General features: G+C 39.7%; 1 protein-coding gene across 8 annotated transcripts in view; it reads right to left on the reverse strand.

Annotated features, from left to right (window-relative positions):
- kif1b (kinesin family member 1B) overlaps window positions 1–21,924 on the reverse strand; it is a 49,867-nt gene that overhangs the window by 26,767 nt on the left and 1,176 nt on the right. For 3 of the 8 annotated variants that reach the window (XM_026332638.1, XM_026332636.1, XM_026332639.2), the window contains exons 2-13: window positions 21,497–21,647; window positions 7,188–7,264; window positions 6,885–7,064; window positions 6,702–6,770; window positions 6,358–6,536; window positions 5,618–5,729; window positions 4,940–5,017; window positions 4,775–4,840; window positions 4,169–4,244; window positions 3,631–3,709; window positions 3,360–3,502; window positions 885–1,018 (exon numbers count right to left, since the gene is read on the reverse strand). In XM_026332638.1, coding sequence (XP_026188423.1) covers window positions 885–1,018; window positions 3,360–3,502; window positions 3,631–3,709; window positions 4,169–4,244; window positions 4,775–4,840; window positions 4,940–5,017; window positions 5,618–5,729; window positions 6,358–6,536; window positions 6,702–6,770; window positions 6,885–7,064; window positions 7,188–7,264; window positions 21,497–21,602 — 1,299 coding nt within the window. In that variant the 5' untranslated portion in view covers window positions 21,603–21,647. Of the gene's footprint in view, window positions 1–884; window positions 1,097–3,359; window positions 3,503–3,630; window positions 3,710–4,168; window positions 4,245–4,577; window positions 4,596–4,774; window positions 4,841–4,939; window positions 5,018–5,617; window positions 5,730–6,357; window positions 6,537–6,701; window positions 6,771–6,884; window positions 7,065–7,187; window positions 7,265–21,496; window positions 21,652–21,924 lie in introns of all 8 variants that reach the window. The other 5 variants (XM_026332637.1, XM_026332632.1, XM_026332633.1 and 2 more) reach the window with 4 other exon arrangements.

Raw genomic sequence — 21,924 nt, forward strand, 5'->3', positions numbered from 1 at the left:
GACAGGCAGACTGGGCACCATGGTTGCCATGGAAACTGCAGCTCCTCATGACTGGTTGCTGTTATCCAATGTACCCCATTACCAAAATGAGAGGTCTACTGCGAGCATGAGAGATATGAAGCTCAGATGCCAAATGTGGACTGATATGCAATAAGTGTTCTTATTAAAGGTTACATCTGAGCTAAAACTAACAAATTTGGTCAACAAATAGTATGCTGTGTGCATAATTAAGGATTTCACCAGTAAGCTATGAATTTCATAATCAGTTTTCCAATGTATTTCAGCATTTTGAAGAAATGTCCCATTCTACAGTTATTTGTAAGTCTAAATAGTACAGCCTTAATCTACTGAGGAATATTTCAAATGGACAATGTTAAAAACAATTACAATAATTGATATATTGGATACAACAAATATTGTTTGCTAATACCAATACTTAAAAAGCACTAAAGGAAAACACTGCTATGGCACACACTTGCAGTAAATATATATATAAGAAAGCAAAAATAAATAAAGAATTATATATTTTTAAAATATATTAATTCTAATTAAATCTTGGTCATTTAATTATGTTTAGATTCAGTAGTTTTTTTTTTTTTTTTTTTTAATGAAATTTTGATGTATGCATATATGGACTTTTTCTGGATTTCTGCAGATTCCTTGCATTAGCCTAATATTGAAGTCACCCTGTTCTCTCACATAACACTACACACAAATTTCTCCATGTTCATTTAAAAAATGGGGAGGGGACATAAAGACGAAGATTAAAATTGCCAAAGCTGAGGGTTTTAAGCAAAGTGCACATTTAACTATTGAACTCTGCTCTTATAACTAGAGAAATAAGTGTGATTTGAAAACTGCAGCATCCTACACAGGCCAATTACCTTGAGTCTTTCGATGGCCTCCTCTCCTCCAGGTGTGGACATGATGCGCTCCTGGATGCTGGTGACCGACTGCAGGCCCCCTTGGCTGCACAGTGAGCCAGAGGATGGAGAGGCTGTCAGGGAACCAATTGGTGCTGTGGAGAAATGGCCAGGGCGTTGGTTCTCTGAGGCTATCAAGTATCTATGCTTATTGTTCTGAATGTCTTTGAGGTCTGAGCCAACAGAGGTGGAGAGAAAGAATAACACAGAAAGAGTTGGGATAGGCCCGGGATAGGACAGAGGGGAATAAACCACATAAAATGAAGGAAACAAATACCAAATAGGAAGAAAGAGAGGAGAAGGGGAGAAGGAAAAAGAGAAAGGACAAAGGGGAAGGAAGACCAATGTAAGACAAATGTTCAACATCAAAGGGTTAAGACAAACACCCAGCATAATGGTCAGCGACAGAGAGCAGCAGTTTTCACTCCAGGTGGTTTTCAATAGTCTGCTTGAGCCAACTCTTCAATGAGAGAAAATGTATTAGCTTTCAGCCTATGCTCTACTAGAGAGTTTCCAGACGGTTGTTTATATGGGTCAGAATTACAGTGCAGAGCAATTAACTCTGAGCACTTAATTTCTAGTGTGTACAAATCCTAGGAACAGTAAGATGGCACTTTGTTTCTTTAGTCTGGTCTGTAAAGTGAATGAGAACACACTGTGTGAAAACCATTATCAGGATATCAACTACAGGATGGGAGAGAGATGGAGACTGTAGGAAGGTCCAGAGGGCGGACAGATGAGAGTGGCTGACACATGCTGCCCAAATTCAGCCTGCAGTTAAGTAGTTTGATTCAGCGTGCACGCACGCGCGCTCACACGCACTCTCACCATAACAGAGCCAAAGCAGCCTCACTAAAGGTCAGGCAGCACATGACAACATAATGGCCTCAAGGTTCTCTGAGATAACACAGATGTGTTGCCTCCAAAAAAAGAAAGTAATTGCCAGTAAAGGAACGGTTTGAATCATTCGAGAGGTGCTGGCATTTTGGAGATAAAAATGTATACAGGGACGCATTATGGCTCATGAGCTATTCAATTTAATTAGTGCATAGTGGGACACCAGAAGGTTTAGGGTTAGAAAGCATTTGCACACAATATTATTGCAAAGGGAATGAGGGAAGATGTTTTAGGGACAACGGAGGGCACATTAGCAAACTAACTATTTGATACAAACTATTATAATACATTAAGTTATTCAGCAAACTTTAAGAAATTCAAAATGATGCACCTTTTTGTCTGTAGCTCTGAGGCTCAGTTTGAGAACTGAGAAGTGGTATTTTAAAGCTTTGAGCACTGTCACCTGCAGAAGATTATTAGTCAAAGGAAACAAAATAAAAAGCAGAAAGACCACTGGCAAGAAAAGAAAGTGAGTCAAAGCCTGACAAGGTAAGAAAATGATCAGGGTGTGCTGGGGGTGGGGATGATAGACGAGCTATTCTAAACCAAATACTTCTAAACAGGAAGTTTCAAAAGTATCTTGTGATACAGTTGAATCTGAGCTGCCTCACCCTGACCATTCTGGAAAAAAAAATAACAGCAACACAAGCGCAAAGCATGCTGAATTAGTGGCATGCTAACCCACACCAGATCAGCACACCCATGAAAGCCTTGCATTTCTGAGATTCCAGCTATTAAGCTTTTTCTTTTTTTAAGCATTTGCATGCAAAGCTGGTAGCAGTTTTAATATACGAATAACGGGGGCATAAGCAATGTTATCTATAATTAATAGGGTATAGAGTGATAGATGACACATGACTACCACACATATACACACATTTGATTCCACTTCCTGGGTAATCATCCCCCATAGGATCAACTGAGGGGGAAGCAGCAAAAGATGAGAAGGGTCAGAGGTCAGCGGTAGAACAATGAGAGAAAAAGGTTAGAAATATTTTTAGAGAGCTGGGTGAAAAGGATAACAAGGATGGGAGGAAAGAGCATGGAGTGCCTTGTTAAATGCCATGTAATTAAGCATAATCTAAGCAGGCGTTAGCAAGTGATTAATCTCTTCAGATATTAAAAGTTAATAGGTATATTATGTTTCTAATTGACTAGGCTATGAAGTGTGACAATTTGACGTAACTTTAACACCATTTGTGTTGTCAGTCACAATCACATATTTTGTACAAAATAAAACCATAAATATTCTATAAATTTAGTGTTCTAAAGTAATTATAATATGAAGGCCAAAAACAAACATTTTACTCTGTAAGGAGACATAATCCAGTCTGGTGGTAAATAGGTTTCTAAAACCTGTTTAATTATATTTAGTTCTGCACTAGACCTGAGTATAAGCAATGTGGTGGAAACACTGCTGGACTGTTGAAAAAGCAACGAGACACTGAGAGTATCTTGCAAACTTGTCACAGGCCCTGAGAGAGAAGACACATGCTGTGTGGCTGCAGATATGGCTTGCCAGCATGGCATAAAACTCACTGTCCAGGATGTCGCCTAGGCCCTGGGCACGGAGCAGTTCCTTCAGTCGAGCCACTTCATCCTTCAGATCACGCACCAACTTGTTGTTGGGATCTTCATTGATGACAGCATTGCATTTGATGTTCTTGGCTCGATCGGCATAGCTAAAACACACACACACACACAAAATCAAGTTTATTTAGAAGAATTTAAACATGTCCAACTGTAGTTCACACAATGATCCTGAATCATTTTGTAAATTACTATCTTCGTCATGCTTGAAAACCTTTACCGGAGCGTGCTGAGAGTTTCATCATAATTAATATCTGCTGGACTGAGAGCAGCTACCATAGCTGTTCTGGAGTTTCCACCTGATTTAAAAAAAAACAAACAAACAAAATCAACACAGAAGTCAAATATATAACAATGTGTGCACACATTGTTACACACTTTCATATATACAACATTTCCAATACACTCTAGACACGAAATGGCCAGTAGCTTAAATTACACACAAATTTTATATATATATTTAACTCTCATCAGACCTGGCTGTACACCTCTCATCCATACTTGTCCAAACCATGGATGTGGGTGTGCTTGTCTATTTAGGTTGAAATACAGTTTGCTGACAGTGTTGGATTTCAATTGGTACAGACTAATGTACACTAGCTCCAGTCATCTTTCTATCCCACTTCATGTAACAGGATACAGTCTCTTTAATTTCTCTTGCTGTCCAGGAATAAGAAATTTGCCACACAGTTTGCATACATAAATTTAACTGGTATCCATTAGTAAAGGATGTTAATATCAGGTGATAATGTTCATACCGAGGTTCTCCCTCAACAACCATGTCAGAACAGAGTCTCTGTATGGGATGAAATCAGTCTTCTTCTTCTTCTTGCTCTGTAAGAAACAAAGCATTAACTCTGCTGGCAGAAAAAACATTACAGTTGATGTAATGCTTTCATTTTTAATGCTAAAATTAGGGATGTCAGTTAAGATTGAACAATATTATGCTATACTTTCTATGTAATGGACAGGTGGTCAGATACAATGACCAGAGGCCCGATTTGATTCACTTTTGTTCTTGTGCAAGGATTTTATTGTGGATTGTACCTACAAATGGTTGTGGCAAAACATTTTGTTGCAAGCTCAATACTGCACAGAGCAAAAGGTTGTCAAATCTGCCTCCTTGGAGGAATCAGAGGTTAGTGGGTGCACTGTCAAAGGGTTTACCTTGCTGGTAGAGTTATCCTGTGTAAGCAAGTATTACAGGGACGAAAGAAGAGAAAACAGAGGGGAAGACATTACAGCATGCCAGGCAGACATTTTCATAAGACAGGGTCAGGTTGTCGTCTGTAACAGAGGTGAAATGGAAGAGGAGAAAAAGAAAAAAAAACAAAAACAAAAAACTAATGTCACAAAGAACTCACCACTTCAGCTAAAGCAGAGATAACCTTTCCTAATGTAGTGAGAGATTTGTTGATGTTTGCTCCCTCCTGAAACCACAGACAAAATAAAAACAGTCAATAACCATCAACGTAATATGGTTAACAGTTTGTTAATGCTGCTGCTGGCTGTCTATGATGAGGTCTTACCTTTAGCCTGGTACCTTTAGCTCCAGTAGAATCTGCTCGTTCACTCCCTGCCAAGTCTACCAGACTAATTTTACTGACCTGAAGGGGGGGAATTCACATGTTTTAGATGTAGAAAGCTTATAAATCATTTGTATTGGCATAAGAACAAACTGAGAGGAGATATATTACTTAAAACTACTTATTTCTTATAAATGCTCTAACTACAAAATACAAAGGTTCAAAATTTTCAAACAGTTACACAAAACCATCAAAGATATCTGGAAGGAAGTGTAAGCCATTCTAAATATTTGAACATTACTGTCAAGTGAGATGCAGCTAAGCAGTAAAATCTGATAGAGTGGCTAAATACAATGGGCATTGTGTTTACAATAACACAGTGGTCTTTGTCTCTGCAGCCAGAGGAAATGCTGAAAGTCAAATCTAAAAAGGGGTTTCTTTCTTTCTCCTTTTCTGGCCACCACAGACTTAGACCAATGACATAGGACCAATGTTAGCCAAATTCCAGAAATGAATCCAAAAAAAAAATGGGCTTAAGTACATTCCCAACAACATTGAACCAGAGTCATAAGTACAGACATGGTTATATTTGGTTGACAATCTAATGTAATAGATGTAATCTAATCTAATAAATTATATCTAATGTAATAGAAAGGAGTTTCTCTTTGCAGCCCATCCAACCTTTTCTGTGGTGAGGTCTGTATCATTGTCGTGTTTCCTCTGTGTGAAGACGATGGTGAAAACAGCATGGGACCTGCTGCTGGTCTCATTCATGTTGGTGGCAGCCACAGTTCTACAGGTTAGGATATATGGCATAGTTAGGAAACACAGAGCCATAGAATTACAAAATATTTTACAGAATAGCTTAATTTTCCTATTAAACCAATATTATTAATGCTAAATTCATGGTCTTGGATGTTACTGGTATTATCATCATCACTGGGTTTAAGGCCTATTAGAGAGAACTGAGTAAGGGATTACTTTGTGTGGCTGAGGGGCATAATATTTTGAGGACACCAAACACAAATACATAAGGCGTACTCAGGGATAGTCACAGGGGAGATATGGGCTTTATGTGACATGTTCTAGAAATAAGCCTTCTGAGTCAGTACAGGAAGATTAAGGCAGGTTTTACTCCTCCCCACAAGAGCTCTCATGACACACACACATCCTTTCTATGAAGAATCCCAATCCTCCACGTCAAGCTTGATATGCAATTTCTTTTTTTTTTTTAAAAAAACAGGGAATCCCGAACATAATGTTTCTTGATCAACACTGATGATCAAAGCAAATAGATCTATGTGGTATAAACATTTTCCAACACTCCACATACAGTTGTATGTGGGTTATTACATCAGCCATTGTTGTTGCTACTATTATGCTTTCCAGTGATTTCAGCAAGATGCCTGTGCCTGGCTCACCTGGCCTTGTTGCCTGCGTCCATGAGGTCAGCAATATCTGTGTAGGAGGTAACAGCGAGCTTAGACAGGTCCTCGACATAGGGGCCAAGTAGAGGGTGCTCTCGAACTCGAAGATTCCCTTTATTCTTGGGATTGAGCAAATCTCGCACCCGTTCACAGTAGATCTCCATGTAACTCACCTAAAAACACATGCAAAAGTTGTTCAAGTGCCATAGGTAAACAATGCAGAGCAGTATATTACCCTCTTAAAATAAGGTGATAATTCTTTAGAGACATATCCTATCTTATCCAAAGTTCAGAGACAGGGGCTAATACTGTGGATTACAGAACAGACTGAGACTCACCTCTACTGAGTATGACAGTTCCTCTTTGTTGCTGTCCTCATTAATTTTCTCAAATAGATCTTCACAGAGCTGAGAAGCAAAGGAGGTGTTTCAGTGAAAAATTAACATGTGGAGAAGTGAAAGAATCATCAAGGAGCAGATTTAAAAAGTCTTAAAATCAGAAAGACTCATTTTAGAACAAACCATGGGAATGATTCCTTCCTGCCCCTCCTCCTGCTTGCCCATCATGGTGTAGGATTTGCCAGCTCCTGTCTGGCCATATGCAAAGATGCAGACGTTGTAGCCCTCAAAAGCATGCTCCAGCATTTCTTTGCCAATATCATTGTACACAAGGTTTTGTGATGCAAAGCAGGGGTCATCCGGCTGTGGGAGAGACAGATGTAACATAAAATGCACTGCTATTTGGCCTGAGTGTGTGTGTAAAATATTTAGACCTTTTAAAGTAGTTCTTCTTATGTGGAAGAGAAAAAAAATGTTTCAACTCACTGAGGTGTGTGACCAGTAGGAGTAATCAAAACTGAAGGTCTTTGCGGGCTCCTTTGGTGCTTTGGGGTTAGTGATAGCTGTGGGGGAGGAGCAGAATAAACCCTCTGGTTAATATGGCTAATATCTGGTTTGAATGTAAATAAGACAAGAAATCCCATGTCCTTGTAGTTAATTTTGCTGTTTCCTTAAGTTAATTAATTTATTATATTCCATCTACTGAAATGCTAGATTAAGAGTTCAATCATGCCCTTTCTGGTACAATTAGATATCTACCAAAACAGACTTGCAGTCAGTCTGGATTATAAAAGGGGGTCTTTACCCAACAAGACATTTGAAACAAGTTTCTATTTTGTGCCTGTGAGCTCTTTGGATACTTCCTGCCTTTGGGCCTACTAAACTTGTCTTACAGCTGGTTTTATTTTGCACATTCACTGTATCTTGCTTGCCAAGGGACTTTAATTGGCTCTTAACAGTTAGCTGTTTAAAAGTCAGTAACAAACAACACAGCTCCTATCCGACCTTTTCATATCTTTCTTCTAGGTCTTATTAAAAACACAAAATATTGCCTCTTAGTTTCACAGATAACAAATGGTGTTACTAAATGCACCCAATTAGTACATGTAATGATTATTGTTGTGGCTGGCAAACAGTGGGCCTCTCCCAATACCCTGCTCCTCGATCATCCCCCTAACAATGATATATGTGGAACTGAAAGTCACATGAATCAGTAAGGGGGTTGTGAGCCACTGGCTTTTTTGAGAAGTTCAACTGTTTAATTAATCAATTAAGTTTTATCAAACACACCATCTTTACTGGTGTCCTAATTCACTGTGTGCATTGACAATGCAGCAAAATGACGAACAAAACAGAGTCTGACTAATAACCCATGTAGCCTTGACCTATCACTTCACCTCTTGTATCTGCAAAAAGCAAGTGACAATATTTCAAAGCTGCAGTTCCTGAAATCTGCAGCTTTGCCTGGCATGTCATCCTGTGTTCATGCTTTCCACACTGTGCAATAGATATGTCAGAGAGAGAGGAGGAGGAAACGAAATTACTTTAGGATATTTGCATATCTTCATACTCTAGTTGTTCTTCAAATCCCTGTTACACAAATTGTGCTTTAATTTATTTATTTTTTTAAGATGCCTTCTGTCAGGGCCAAGTCAGAGGGTTCACTCAAGCTGGATGAAACCCATACCTCCACCTTTAGAACTGAGGAGGGAAGTGGAGAGAAAGAAGTGAGAAAGAGGCCAGTTTAAAAAAAAAAAAAAAAAAAAAAAACTGGGTATGAGAGATGAGAATAACGGCGTGCTCAAGGGCCTAGCAACAATCCAAACAAAGCAACAACAGAGACCAAAGGCAGGACTTGAGGAAAACTATGCATCTGCATCTTAGTAAGTACAATATAATCTGTGTCATCAACGCACTTCCCCTCAAAGCGAATCCCCATTATGAACCACAAAGCAGTAATTAGCAGTGTTTTATGCAAATTCTGTGTTTAGCTAATGGGCAAATTAAAGCCAACCTGTCTCCTCAACATGAGGATGCTTGAGAAGCTTTTGCAGCAAGGTGTACCAGGCAAAGTGCTTTATGTGTTCAGAGGATCTCAGCACAATTATCAATTATGCAGGAGATGTGGAGAGACAAGGATTGCATATCATCCTCCATGGGTCACATGCTGAAAGAAAAGCACAGCGTGTCCTCAGAAACCAGAACACTAACTGCTTCTCCCAAAGTATATGATGATTATAGCAGCTGTCACTGCATTGAAAATCAGGTAGCTACACCCTTGCATATACAATGGATTGTTCATATCTTCATACAGGTTAAGGTGCACAGTCAGAGCAACGAATTCCATATTTGGCACTGGAAGAGGATAGGGGGCTAAATAAAGGCCAATTTCCCATTTGACCTCCAAAGGGAAATTGGAGTCAGTGCATGAAAAAACGAAGGGGGATTTAGATTACGAGCGCCCCTATTCCCCTTTCCTGGAACAATCTACAGTGGCTGTTAACGAGGGGGCAGCCTGAAGGTCTGATTCAGTGTCAAAGAGGTAACTTCGCAGTAAAAACAGAAAGCTGATGAGACGTTGCCATGTGTGGAGCATTTGGACAGTGAAATGTGCATGACAGGTTAGTGGACTGACAAAGCAGGTTTACTATGTTCTATCAATACAAAACATAATGTGAGCTTTGTATCATCTGCAACTGTCAATTTGCATTGTTTGGACACAGGTTCTGTTGAGAGATGTTTGTAAAAACGTATCAAGACAAAGTAAAAGTACATGGTAGCAACTAGTTGGAGACTGTTAAGTCCCAAAGGTGAATCATGCTTGTGACGTGTCATGACTGTCTCATTTGATCACCCACTCCACTGCTGTCAGAGCAGACAGCTGCGTCACCCATGTGGTCCTGCCAGTGCATCATAGGAGTGGGTTTCTCATGTAATAGTCTAAAAAGTGTACTAAAGGAATGGATGCATCAGCTACCATCCAAAGCTGTAAGCAACAAGGAAATGGGGGTGACTGGTTACGTGTACTAAGCACCTAGATAACAAAAAGTGGGGCAGAAGATGAAGTTGAGGAGGTTTAATAATTTTGATATCAGAATCAGAATCAGAAACAGGTTTATTATTAGTATGATTCTGCAATTGTGTCTCAGTAACCTAGTCCAGGTTCCCATAAGTCAGCCTGTACATCACACTTACAGATTCTATGCGACCACTAATGTACAGATAGTCACAAAGTCAGATGTCAGTGAGGAATTCCTCTGCTTTCCATTTAGAGTAAATATTCCAACTACAGTCACATCCTTAAAATGGAAGATGCATTTTGCTGCCTAATAAACGTCATCACCCTGTCTGTCTCATCCATGGCAACAGGTACAGGACCAGATTCTGGTTGTCATAACAACCTCAACTTAGCACAGGAGGGGACACTGCAGCACATTGCGTTCTGTTTTCTCTCGCCTCAAGCATTCTCCTCTACTGCTCTGAAGAAATTAAACAGTTACTTAAAATACGGGTTTACGGGCAATTACAGTTATTTATTAATGATTTCAGTATTTTAAGCCTTTAAAAATCCTGCAAAAGGCAGTGTGAAAACCTTTAGGATTTGTAACAGAGATTAGGCTACTTATGTCAGACTCCTTAAGCAATACCAGAAACAACTTTTACTGCACAAAAATGTTCAAATACATTGTAAAGTGATTGTAAACATTTGATAAGAGTAGCATTGTACTGCAGTACCAAAGAACATTTATCATTTAAAAATAATTTTGGATCACTATGCCATTACTCTTAGTGACACATAAGGTACGCACTGACTGGCTGCATAGCAGGAAACAAAGTCAGAGATTATCAGTGAAAAATCAACAGATAGAACCAGAATGCCACGCTCAGTGAAGAGACACATGCTGCTATGCTGCTACCACTATTAATGGAATGCAATTTTTTTTATTTTTCAAAATGCTATAGCTTTGCAGGAGCTCTGATAGGATGCTGGCACTCCACTGGAGCGCTGCCTTTCAAAACAGGGTGGATACCAGTTAACCACATCCTGCTATCTAGAGAACATCACTCAGCTGATTGTAGCTGGCAGACATTTTGTGCTCGAGTCTTCAACATGGGGCCTATAATCTGGCCAGGAAAGCAAAGATACCCCTCAGTAATTAGGTTGTTAGGAGGTCTATGAGCACCAGATGGGGACTAAAAGCTAGCCCCATTCACCTGAGACTAGCAGACAAGCAGGGTCTAAAATGGCCAAACATATCAGTCTCTCTCTTTCAGTAACCCTCTGAGGATCTGCTAGCTGTTAGTTCAAACTGATCGATGCCTGGTCGGGATCACAGGAATAGGATAAGGGCATTAAATAAGTGCATACGTAAAATATGAAGGAAAAAATAAAAAAATAAAAAAATAAAAAAAATCACAATTTGCTAAGGAAATCCAGGCATTCAGAGAAATAATATCTGTGCAGAACTGTAATTACCAAGTCTGCCTTTTTTCAGTAAGGCTGAGGAATTTTAATAGCATCCCCAGGGTCTGCATATTCATGGGCAGCAGTGTGATGCAACAGTTCATCTGTGAAGAATACTATTACATCTAATTCACTCACAGGATTGTACACAGCTGTTTTCTAAATACTACTAAATAAAAAGGTTTATACTAGCAGCCCCAAACTACCACCAACATTTAACTCATGGCATTCAAAATAATGGGACTATGTGATGATTTTGTATAGAATGATGATATATAAAGAGATTTCCATTTCTAGTAGATAACAGTTCAGAATGATTTAGTAAAAAAAAAAAAAAAAAAAGATTCCACGGGCTGGAAGATCTATTGCATAATTGTATTAATCAAACAATTTCCATTTTTTTATTTTATTTGTTAAAAATTTCAGTTGAATCATTAACTAAAACCACAATGTGCCACAAAGGCAAGAGGTTCCTGTTGTATGGAAAAGCATTCCAGGGCACTGATCACAGCTGCTAATAGAAAGGTGCACTCCATTCTAATTTATCAAAAAAAAAAAAAAAAAGTGTGCTGTGTTGTGAAAGAACTGCATATTAAATACTTTTAATGCAGGATTTAAGCTGCCTAACCATTGGTGCACATTCCCATACCACCCTGCTCAGAGAGGGACAGCTCTAAAGCTGTAATGGTATCAGTTTCTCTTAACACTACAACTGCACACCTGTGTCACAGTTTGTGCATGAGTGGTAAAGTGAAGCAGCTGTTGACATGAGCCTAAGGTTTGAGGAGTGCCACAGTAACGCTAAAGTGGTTGCTCAGTCTTAAAAAGGAGCATAAACACTAAATGGGGGACATGATGAGGTGGCCAGCGAAATGCGCTCCTTATTTTGTCAGTGCATGTACTGGAAGTGTGTGTGTGGTGGCTCAGTTGCCAGGGCTGCAGCACAGGTGACAGAGTTATCACCGAATGCAGCTCGAAGCTGGGGGCTAAAAGTAGCGTCTGAGCACTACTGTGCCTATTTGACAAACAGCTGAGCTTGTCGCAGCCACAACACAGGACATATGACATCTCTAAAACAAAAACAAATATGTGGTTTCTTGGTTACCCCTTAGATACTATACACTTTCACATCTGGTGAAGGAGACATCCTGTGGTCTTTAATTAAAACATATCCACACAGCAATTTAATAATACTTTTGTGAGTACTCCTGCCAAAAAACCCTGGCATTTTCAGACAGATGAGTTTGTCTAGCCAGAAGATATGACCCTTCAAACCAGTCTATATCCCTGTCATCAACTCTGAAAAACTATAAACAGCGTTTCTATTAATGTTAAGAGGACTTAGGTCTGTCTTATTAGATGAGCCTGCTAAAGGAAGGAACTTCACGTCATTTTTCACCTACTACTGGAAGAAAGGATAGGTTTAATACATACAGGAAGACACCAGAACAATGCACTAAATGCAGGATATTGCAGCTGACAACAGAGACTGCAAAACACATTAGGTAATCTGTTATGACAAGGCTTTATATGCCCAGTCCCCTCTATTACAATGACCCTTTTCACACTGCCCCACTCCTTCTTCTTTTAGATTAAAACTATCACATTTAGAAACCAGACAAAAAAATAAAAACTTAATGTTTTCATTTAAAAGGGACTGAAATCAACTAAATGTAGATTGTACAATGTAGATTGTTTCTCAGTGTAATCAATTTAACTGTTCTTATAAAAATTGTGACACCTTAGAGGCATTTGCAATTAAACTAGCCATTTTTTTCAAGTAAGAGGGTTCTTTAGAGAAATCTAGGCTTGACTAAGAGATCAGTATGTGTTTACATGCACTGCAATAAAAATACATGAGCTGTGGTGGGAGACCGCTACATATTTTTTATGCATGCATATTTGGTAACAGGGTTTGTCGTAATTCCTCACCCCAATTAAAAAAAAAAAAAACTGGGTTTCTTATGAACATGACATTTACAAAATCAGACATCACCAGAAAACTGAAATTAGTAAGTGTAGGTACACAAACACACACAAATCAATGTGCTGTTTTATTATTTAAAAAAAAAGATTTGTCCACAATTCATTTCATTTATTTAATGAGTGGTGTACTTTTACCAATTCCTCTTAGAGGAAGAGGCTAGGGATTGGGTTGCCTGTCTAACTAGAAAGCAGAAGGAAAGGGCACAGTTCTGGCCTATGTGCCAGCTGTTACAGCTCTGTCTGTCTATTTATACAGCAGCAGATGGCAGCTGGGGCTTCACATGCCGACAGACTGTCAGTGACAGGAAGGAATGGACAGATTTCAGCCACCCAACCTTTCCGCTGAACTCGTAGCCAAACCATACATTGCTCTCAGCCCATAGACACCAGGTCTGTTTAGTGTCTTTTGGTATTAGCAGCTAGCACACACTGAGTCCAGGATAACAGAGACTAAAGAGACGCTTCTAGAAGCCACCAGACAGAGAAAACATGCAAGGCCAGCAGGACCCCATTCAGAAGCCAAACAAAGGAAGAACTACAACAAAGAGGGGGATATCAGGCAGCCTCTCAGGTGATGGCATGGGGGTTAAACCCACAAGGCACAAAGAACTGGCAGGAAATCAGAGCTACAAAAACAAATATCCCGATTATATGATAAATGTTTACAAGTCTAATGCCCTGTATGTTCAAGCAAATTCCGGACACATGCCCCAACTTGTCTAATGAACATATTTGTTATTTTCATCTAAATGTTACAATTAAAATAATATAAGATCATTAGCCAGGGTGTTCAGTTGTTTTCACAGTTCAGTGAGGCCATGCTTTTGATGGCTCATGTCCAAAGGAAGATATTCTCTTTGCAGGTGTTGCCTCAAAGGTCAGAGGTCTTTTCCAACACATTCTGAGACAAGAAAAGCTACAGCAATACCTCCACAACTTCAGACGAGTCTGGTATTTTCCAGTATAGCAACAGCACTTAATGTACTGACAATTTAAATTTGCCTGTGTCAACCTTTTTACAATGAAGTTTGGGGAAGTGGGTCAGCATGTGATGGATTAAGAAACAAAAACTGAAAACAATTAAAAATGAAGCCTTTCTTCCATAGTTTAATATCTTGGAAACGTCTAAACATACAGTTCGTTCACCCTAGCTCCGATTTTCCCCAAAATAAAATACAGATTACTATATCATCCAAGTGCAATGGCAGACTGTAGGCAACATAGACGAGGCTAACACAGACCAGGCTGTGCAGGCAAAGCAAATACAGAGGCGATTACATTCAGTGCTCACAAGAGGCACCCATTTTACTAAGCAGTGACCTGGATTTCCTCAACTACCCTCCACTCAGACTGAAATCTCACTTTAAATGCTTTGTGCCTTTATAAGCATCATGACATCATGGACACAACTCTGGCTCCTGTATCTGAGAAAATCTAACATTTGTTTTGTTCAACACATATTTAAAATAAAGACGGCTTTTTAAAAAAGTTGCACCACTTGTCTGACTTGTTTTGAGCCAGAAAACATTAAGGATAAACACAGGCTGATGGCCTGAAGCTAATGTCAGATGACTAACACGTTTTATCCAGTTTTCTCAGCTGAGGACAAAAATGAAGAAACTCCCGTTGTCTGTGTGTTTGCAGTTATGTACCAGCATGCAGTATATACTCCTGATCCTCATTAGCTGCACAGTGTTAACACAGAGACATGATACAGCTGAGGATTCCGGTAGCAAACCAGGCAAGGGTTCAGCTCTCCAGTCTTATTAAATAAGGTTTCAAAAAGAATACACTACCAACCAAACCCCCCACCCCTTCCCACTTTTGCTCATGAATAACACAAAGCAAGTATCATGCCCACCACCAGGCTACCCGTGCCTGGACTGCAAAGCTTGCCTGCTTGCTGCTGAATTCAGCCCTCAGACTGTGGGAGGAAATCAAACAATTCAGTCTGGAAAGAGAGCTATGTCGGTGAGGGCACACAAACTAAAAACACCTTCACTCTCTTGAATGTGGGAAAGTTCAGTCATTTCAACCAAACTCACACAATGAACCAAAGAGTAGGAAAGTAGGTAAGTAAGTTCCATAAGTTCACAACAAACACACCATTATATGATATCCCCCCCCCCAATGTAAAGTTAAAGCGCAAACTGCTCATTTGGATTTTTTTTTTTTTTTTTTTTTAAATGTGGCCCAATCTTTTGGTGTTGATATTTCACACTTTAAGTGAAATGTGTGACACTGTCCTTGGTAGTGCTTTTCTGTGCTGTACTGCAAGTCTCCTAATTCTATTTATTCTACTTAATGCATAAAATAAAGCAATAAAGCTCATTTTTAGTGCCATAATGAAAAACCTTGACATTAAACTGGTTCAGACTTGGGGCAATGGTTCCAAAGGAGTACAAAAGGTATTACTACAGGTCTTATGTTCTATTATTATGACAAAATAAGAAGTCCTAAAAGTCCTAAATTTAGAATTACATTTCAAAAGAAAATAACAGCACATTTGTGTGATTGTCAAATTGCGCAGTTCCTCAAAAACTACTTCCTTCCAACTTTTTCATACTTGGCCAAGAAATTTCTCTACTGAACCCCCATCACTGTTGTTCTCTGTGTTTATTTTTATCGTTCTGTGAGGTGCAAACACAGATGAGAGGTAATATGAATCCATCCATCCATCATCTGTACCTGTTTATTCCTATTTAGAGTCACAGAGATCTGTTGGAGCTCCCAGCTCTTTTCACACGAAATGCAGGTGTACAACCCTTGACAGGTCACCAGTCCATCACAGGGCGCAATATGAATCAATACGGAATCAAAAACAAATCAAAAACAAGAAACACCTAGAGTCATTTTATGCTGTTCTGGTTTATTTAGACACATTGGCCATAATGCTATTGCTGGAACGAACAGGACAGACACAGAGCAGGCACAAATTGCAAAACAATGACCACATCAGATAGATGCAAAACATAAGACCCTTTTTTTTTTTTTTAGTTTAGCTGAAACTGCATGAATACAGTTTTGTTCCACCCACCATTATGACTTAAATCACATCATTCTTAGCTAAGCAAGTGTATGAGATGTTGCCTCACGCTGTCCTACACGTGAATACTGCTCATGCACGACTTTCCCTGTCTCTGCTGCTGTAGCTGCGTTTACATTCCCCCTCCCCCTCTCGAGTCAGCTCCAATCCCATCCTCTACTCTTATATACGACATTTTCTGCAAAAAGGCTCACACAGTTTCTATTCAGCCCCATAAACAAGGTGGAATGTGTGAGCTTAAAAACGACAGAGACTAACAAAATCTAGCAAAGATAATGTGTGGGAAAAAAATTAATCACACGAGGTGAGCACTGAAACATTGGTGCGTAGAACTGTACCAAGTATGCTATTCAATGAAAGGTTTTGCAAAAGAAACCAGTTGGGCCACAGACCTGACAAAAGGTGGCTTTATCCTACACAAGCATATATAATGTGACAAACCAAACCTCATGTGGTTAACTGGTTTCTATCACTAGTAATACCTTTTATGCCAAGACATCTGGAGCTAATCCTCAGGTCTTCTGACGCTAACAGGAGATAAATGCCAACAAATTCACCAGTTATACTGCCTGATGGTGACATTATAGCCTGATGGTGGCTATGATGTTTTCTTCCATGTTAGACATGGGCAAAAATTATGGTTCTATAGAATTAAAAAAAAATTCCCAAACAGTGCTTACTCTATGACAAAATGGAGTTGGTGGTGACAGTCGATAAATTTTGCTTGATCAGCTACAGAGCAGAAACCTCAGTTTTGTAAGAGAATGGATTTATGACTTTTCCCTTCTGACCTCTGCCACATCAAGTACATTCCAGCATTCAGCCCATCCCTAAATGCACTGCAGTGATTTCACCACTTATTAATAACAAAGGATTCCGTGTTAATGACAAAGGCCTTCATAACAGTGTCTCGTGTTATTGTTTGCAACACAAATGATAATGCTACGACTTGCTACTGTCAGACATAATAATGAAGGCTACACTGTCGTGCAGAGGTTAAGCATGCAAGCACAGCAAGAAGGTTTTGGTTGCAGCCTTTCTGTGTTCTGAGTTTGCATGTTCTCCCATATCTGCATGGATTTTCTCCAGGTAATCTAGATTCCTCCCACAGTCCAAAGATATGCAGGTAAGGTTGAACAGTGACGCTAGCAAATTTCATTTAATTGTCAATGTCTGTCTCTCTTTGTCAGCTCTGTGATAGTCAAGCAACCTGTCCAAGATGAATCCTGCCTCTTGTCTAGCTGACTGGCTCCAGCCCACCACCCCCAGAGTTTCTTAATCAAGTATTAAGAAAAAGTATTATTCTTCTTGTTAAATTGAGACTTGTTACTCAAATTATATATTGTGATGACAGGATCAGCAACCATCCAGACACCCACCTAGGGTGGGTCAACATGCACATTCCATGGAAGAAGTGAGATGCCATTTCTTATTACCCATATTTTCAAGATGCACATTTTTTAGTCCACTGGCTTGTGGTGGGACTTATATAGTGAAGCGACTTATATGTGTATAATTGCAGGAATTTTTTCGAGTAGTCACAAGCGCTAGATGGCACTCGACGCAATTGAAGACAATATTGTACTGCTGAAAAAGTAAAAACGTTAATGTTCATGCTAAACTACAACTCTGAGTATACCACAAGTGAAAATGCCACCCAAAAGAAATCGCTATACTGCAAACTTTAAAGTTCAGGTAAGAAAGTATGCAGCTGAAACAAAGTTTGGAGGAAGCGTCAGCATTCGTGCAACCCCAGAGTGGAGAAGGACACGCCGTCCCACCATATATATATATATATATATATTTATATATATTTTTTTTTCTTTTCAACAAGGCTGTTTTTGCTAAAAGCAACTAATACTCCTGTGCAGCCCAGTCTGGAAAATACGGTAATTTAAGAAATTTTTGCAGCAGGAAGAAAAACATGTGGTTACCTTGACTACAAAGCACAGAAGACCACTACAGGAGACAACAGTGAGAGGGGCATAAGATAAATTCCCCACACTCTGACTCATAAGATTATTATATCTATCTCATTATTATGAAAAGGTTTTAACTTTCACTTGCTCTCAATTTAAGCAAATAATTCACACTTTGTGCAAAACTGTACACAGTCACTTTCGGATGTGCAGCTGCTGTCAGTACAGTGAAAACTTGAAGAGCTGCATGACATCCATTTGTGCTTCTGCCCTTAAAGTCCCGTGACACAGCATGACCTCATAATAGACACAGACATCTGTCTGTCCCCCACCGACCCCTTCGTTGGGAGGGCAGTTTGGAATATGTCTGCTCTGTATGTAGTGCATGTGTGCAAATCTGTGTTGTTCCAAAAAAATCTGAGCATGCAGCAATGAGGAATGTATCACCCTCAGCAAGTGTATTTTATGTACGCACCTACAAGGGTCACAGGGATTATGGCAGCAGGGCGTGGCGACCTGAGGCAAGTCAGAGGATTACTGGTCTTAATCAGGTCAATCAGTCCTGTCTGCACAGGGTTCAGAAGAAGAATGTCCATCCCTCATCCAAACCCAGGCTGCCCATCTTTTTCCTCACTTGTCCCTCCAGTGCTCTCTTGAGTGATCCCAATTCATTCTAATGAGATGTGTTCACTGCCATTTCTATTGTGGTGATAGCCTCCTCTTATGTATTACTGACTCTCGAGCTAAGCCCTTTCCTATTTGCAGGGTTTTTGTAAGGTCACTATCCACTTAGCTTATACTGAAAGGACACTCAACAGATTTGTATCTGAAAGGTTAAGCTCTAATTGATATGATAACCCTCTGTTAGTTCTATAAATTTGTGAAAAACATTCCTCGCACTGGACATCTCCCATGATGAACAAAAATGGTCATGTGGGAAATGAGCTATAACATAGAGAGGATCTGCTTCTCTTTGTGCCCTGTGTGAGATCTATGAGCCACTGCTGGTCATACGTAGCTGCTCTCTGCCTGATGTGGGGCACAGCACATGGGTCACATAAAAAGACAAAGACCATCGTGGAGAACACATCAGGGCTCAGATGAAGTTTTGGGTGCCCTGGGGTTAAATGACCATTTGGAGCACCAACACTAACTAATGCAACAGCACATCACATCACCCCTTTATATTTATATTAGCTCTTTGATGGCTAATAGCTTCTACTGAAAGATGCCTTTACTTGTTTCCAACAAGCCTGTAGAGGCCTTGGACACATTTCCTGCACACTCAATAATCAATTTGATTCCCTTCTGCTATCCTTGAGAACTCTCCATGCATAGTGAAATAGGGAGAGAGAGAGGAATACGACAATACCCAGCTCTTGCCCTCAAACTCACTCTTTCCTCATGCTGTTCACAACACATGCAGATGGACACTTACTGTATGCCCTTCAGTAAGACACAATAAGGGGAGAGTTATGGAGGGAGGTTGAGTCATGGCGACTGGACTTCTAGTTTTTAGGTCAAAACGTTTCACCACTCATCCAAGTAGCTTCATAAGTCAGAGAAAGCTGGTATGGACCTAAAAACTAGAAGTCCAGTTACTATGACTCAACCTCCAGATAACTTCCACTGGATGACTGAGAATCTCGACAGACAATAAGGGGAGAGTCACTGCCTCATCCACAGAGCTATCAACCACATTTAATGAACAACATGAAAAACAATTATACAATATGTGAAGGAAAACATTATCAACATACTTTCCACAATATTTGGGAAATGTTATAAAAATTTTAATTTGGACAATTTTATTATCACGTGTTAGAATTTCAAAAGAAAAGCATATGTTTTGACCATCCATTAAAATATGGTGCAAACCAAACCTCTTTCTAAACTCACCATCCAAACCACTGAATTTAGACTTCAAATGTAAGTTACATATGATATGACTTTGGTAGATATACAAAGTGCGAGCAAAGCCAGTGAATCACAGCTACAGAACAATATCGTCACATTTTCACACCACATGACAAATATTCTCTACTACATGCATGAACTTGTGCACATTTGGACCATTACCCACCATTCAACCTCTCAACATCTTAGTAAGATAGCATTTACAGCATACCATCTGCAATGGAGTCCTGATGAAGGGAGAGTATGGCTGCCTGCCAGCCTCCCTTTCTGCTCTGCAATCTGCCCATGTGATAGAAGGCAGAGTAGGCAGTGCTGCAGCCTCCTCCTCTCCCTCGCTCACACAATCACTAACCCCCAAAAACACTGCATGTTCCACTGCAGTTCTGCTACAAACCACGAGTCACCCTCCAGCACCTCAGAGTGACATTGGCATAATGAAAACCCAAAGATATGGAGTAAGAATACTGGGGATTTGACACAAAGCTTCTCGTTGGTAGGGTGTGAGAGATAAAGGAAAAAGTAAGCCATAACTGGCAGGGACACTCGATCTTATGGAAGATTCATATAGGATTAGCTTAACGAGCCGATAAGACTAACAGACAAAACTCAAGTCTGCTGGCAAAACAGGTTTCTGCTGTCACATGCTGTCTTACTGGGTCATTATATGTTTCCATGCTAATATCAGTGAGACTGTTTTCATCAGTCAGCTGAAATGGAATGCACAGCACAGGCATGAGTAAGGAAGCAGCTAGAACTTCACAGTACCTGATGATTCACTGTCACAAGTAAGCAGACTCAATCACAAGACTATAAACGTACTATTGTCTGTCCATACATATATGTTCACTGATTCCACAATAAGAGTAGTAAAGTATGGTATAATTAATTTGTTTTACACCAACATGGAAAGTTTATGGAAAGCTATTCAGTGATTCATCTATAGTGCATGTAAACATATTTAGACTGCAGAAAATTTGACTTGAAATCAAAATTAAATAAAAAGCAGTAAATCTTGCAAATAACTTCTGCCTATAACGCTGTATTTTTTATCTACGGGTTGTTTGTGTACATAAAAATCTAACCTAAAAGCAACATGCATAGCTTACGCTAAAACACCCAGTGTGTGATAAAGCTTTGGTTAATTGGGGAACTGGCAGGACAGGCTGTATGGCAACCTCTGGGTCTCTTAGTATGAACCAACCCAGCGTTTCTCAGACAGAGACCCCTCAGGCATGCAGCCCCCTTCAGAGGAGGAGGGATTTCACTCTGTAAGCCTTTTATTCTCTTTGGGGCTGTTTGTTCCCAACCCTCCACTATTCAGATTGCCAATTCTACTGTTCTTTGCTAGGTTCCTGAAGGACAACCAGGCAGGAGCATGTGTGGTAGTCCAAAACTTCCATTTGCAGACAAGCCTGCAAACTCAAGACATCTATTGCTCTGTATATGTCAGCAGGCTACTTACTTGTAGTGTTGCCTTGCATCTGTATGATACATTTTGATTCCTTGCTCATCTCCCTGGAGTTGAAGGGCCGAACTCGAACAGCGACTTTTACAGACGCTCCAGACATGCTTGCAGTTCAGGACTGTCTCCCAGTAAGATTCCTTGTATGTCCCTCCGAATAGAAACACAAAAGAAAAGATATTTTAATATGCTTTTAAAAAAATAATATCTGGTCTTAATTAATTGAGTCATGACGATGTTTGTCATTCAATTTAAAAAAATAGAAACTGCCAAAATTCAATAGAGCAGAACTTGTTAACAGGAAACATAAATCAAACACAGTGAAAGTCCACCCCCTTCCTATTTCCAGTCATAACAGTGTACAACAAATATGGCTGACCACTGAAGCAATTTCATTTCTTATAAACAGGAGATGATCAAACGTTTCA

The sequence above is a fragment of the Mastacembelus armatus genome, chromosome 7 (assembly GCF_900324485.2).
Source record: "Mastacembelus armatus chromosome 7, fMasArm1.2, whole genome shotgun sequence".
NCBI lineage: Eukaryota > Metazoa > Chordata > Actinopteri > Synbranchiformes > Mastacembelidae > Mastacembelus > Mastacembelus armatus.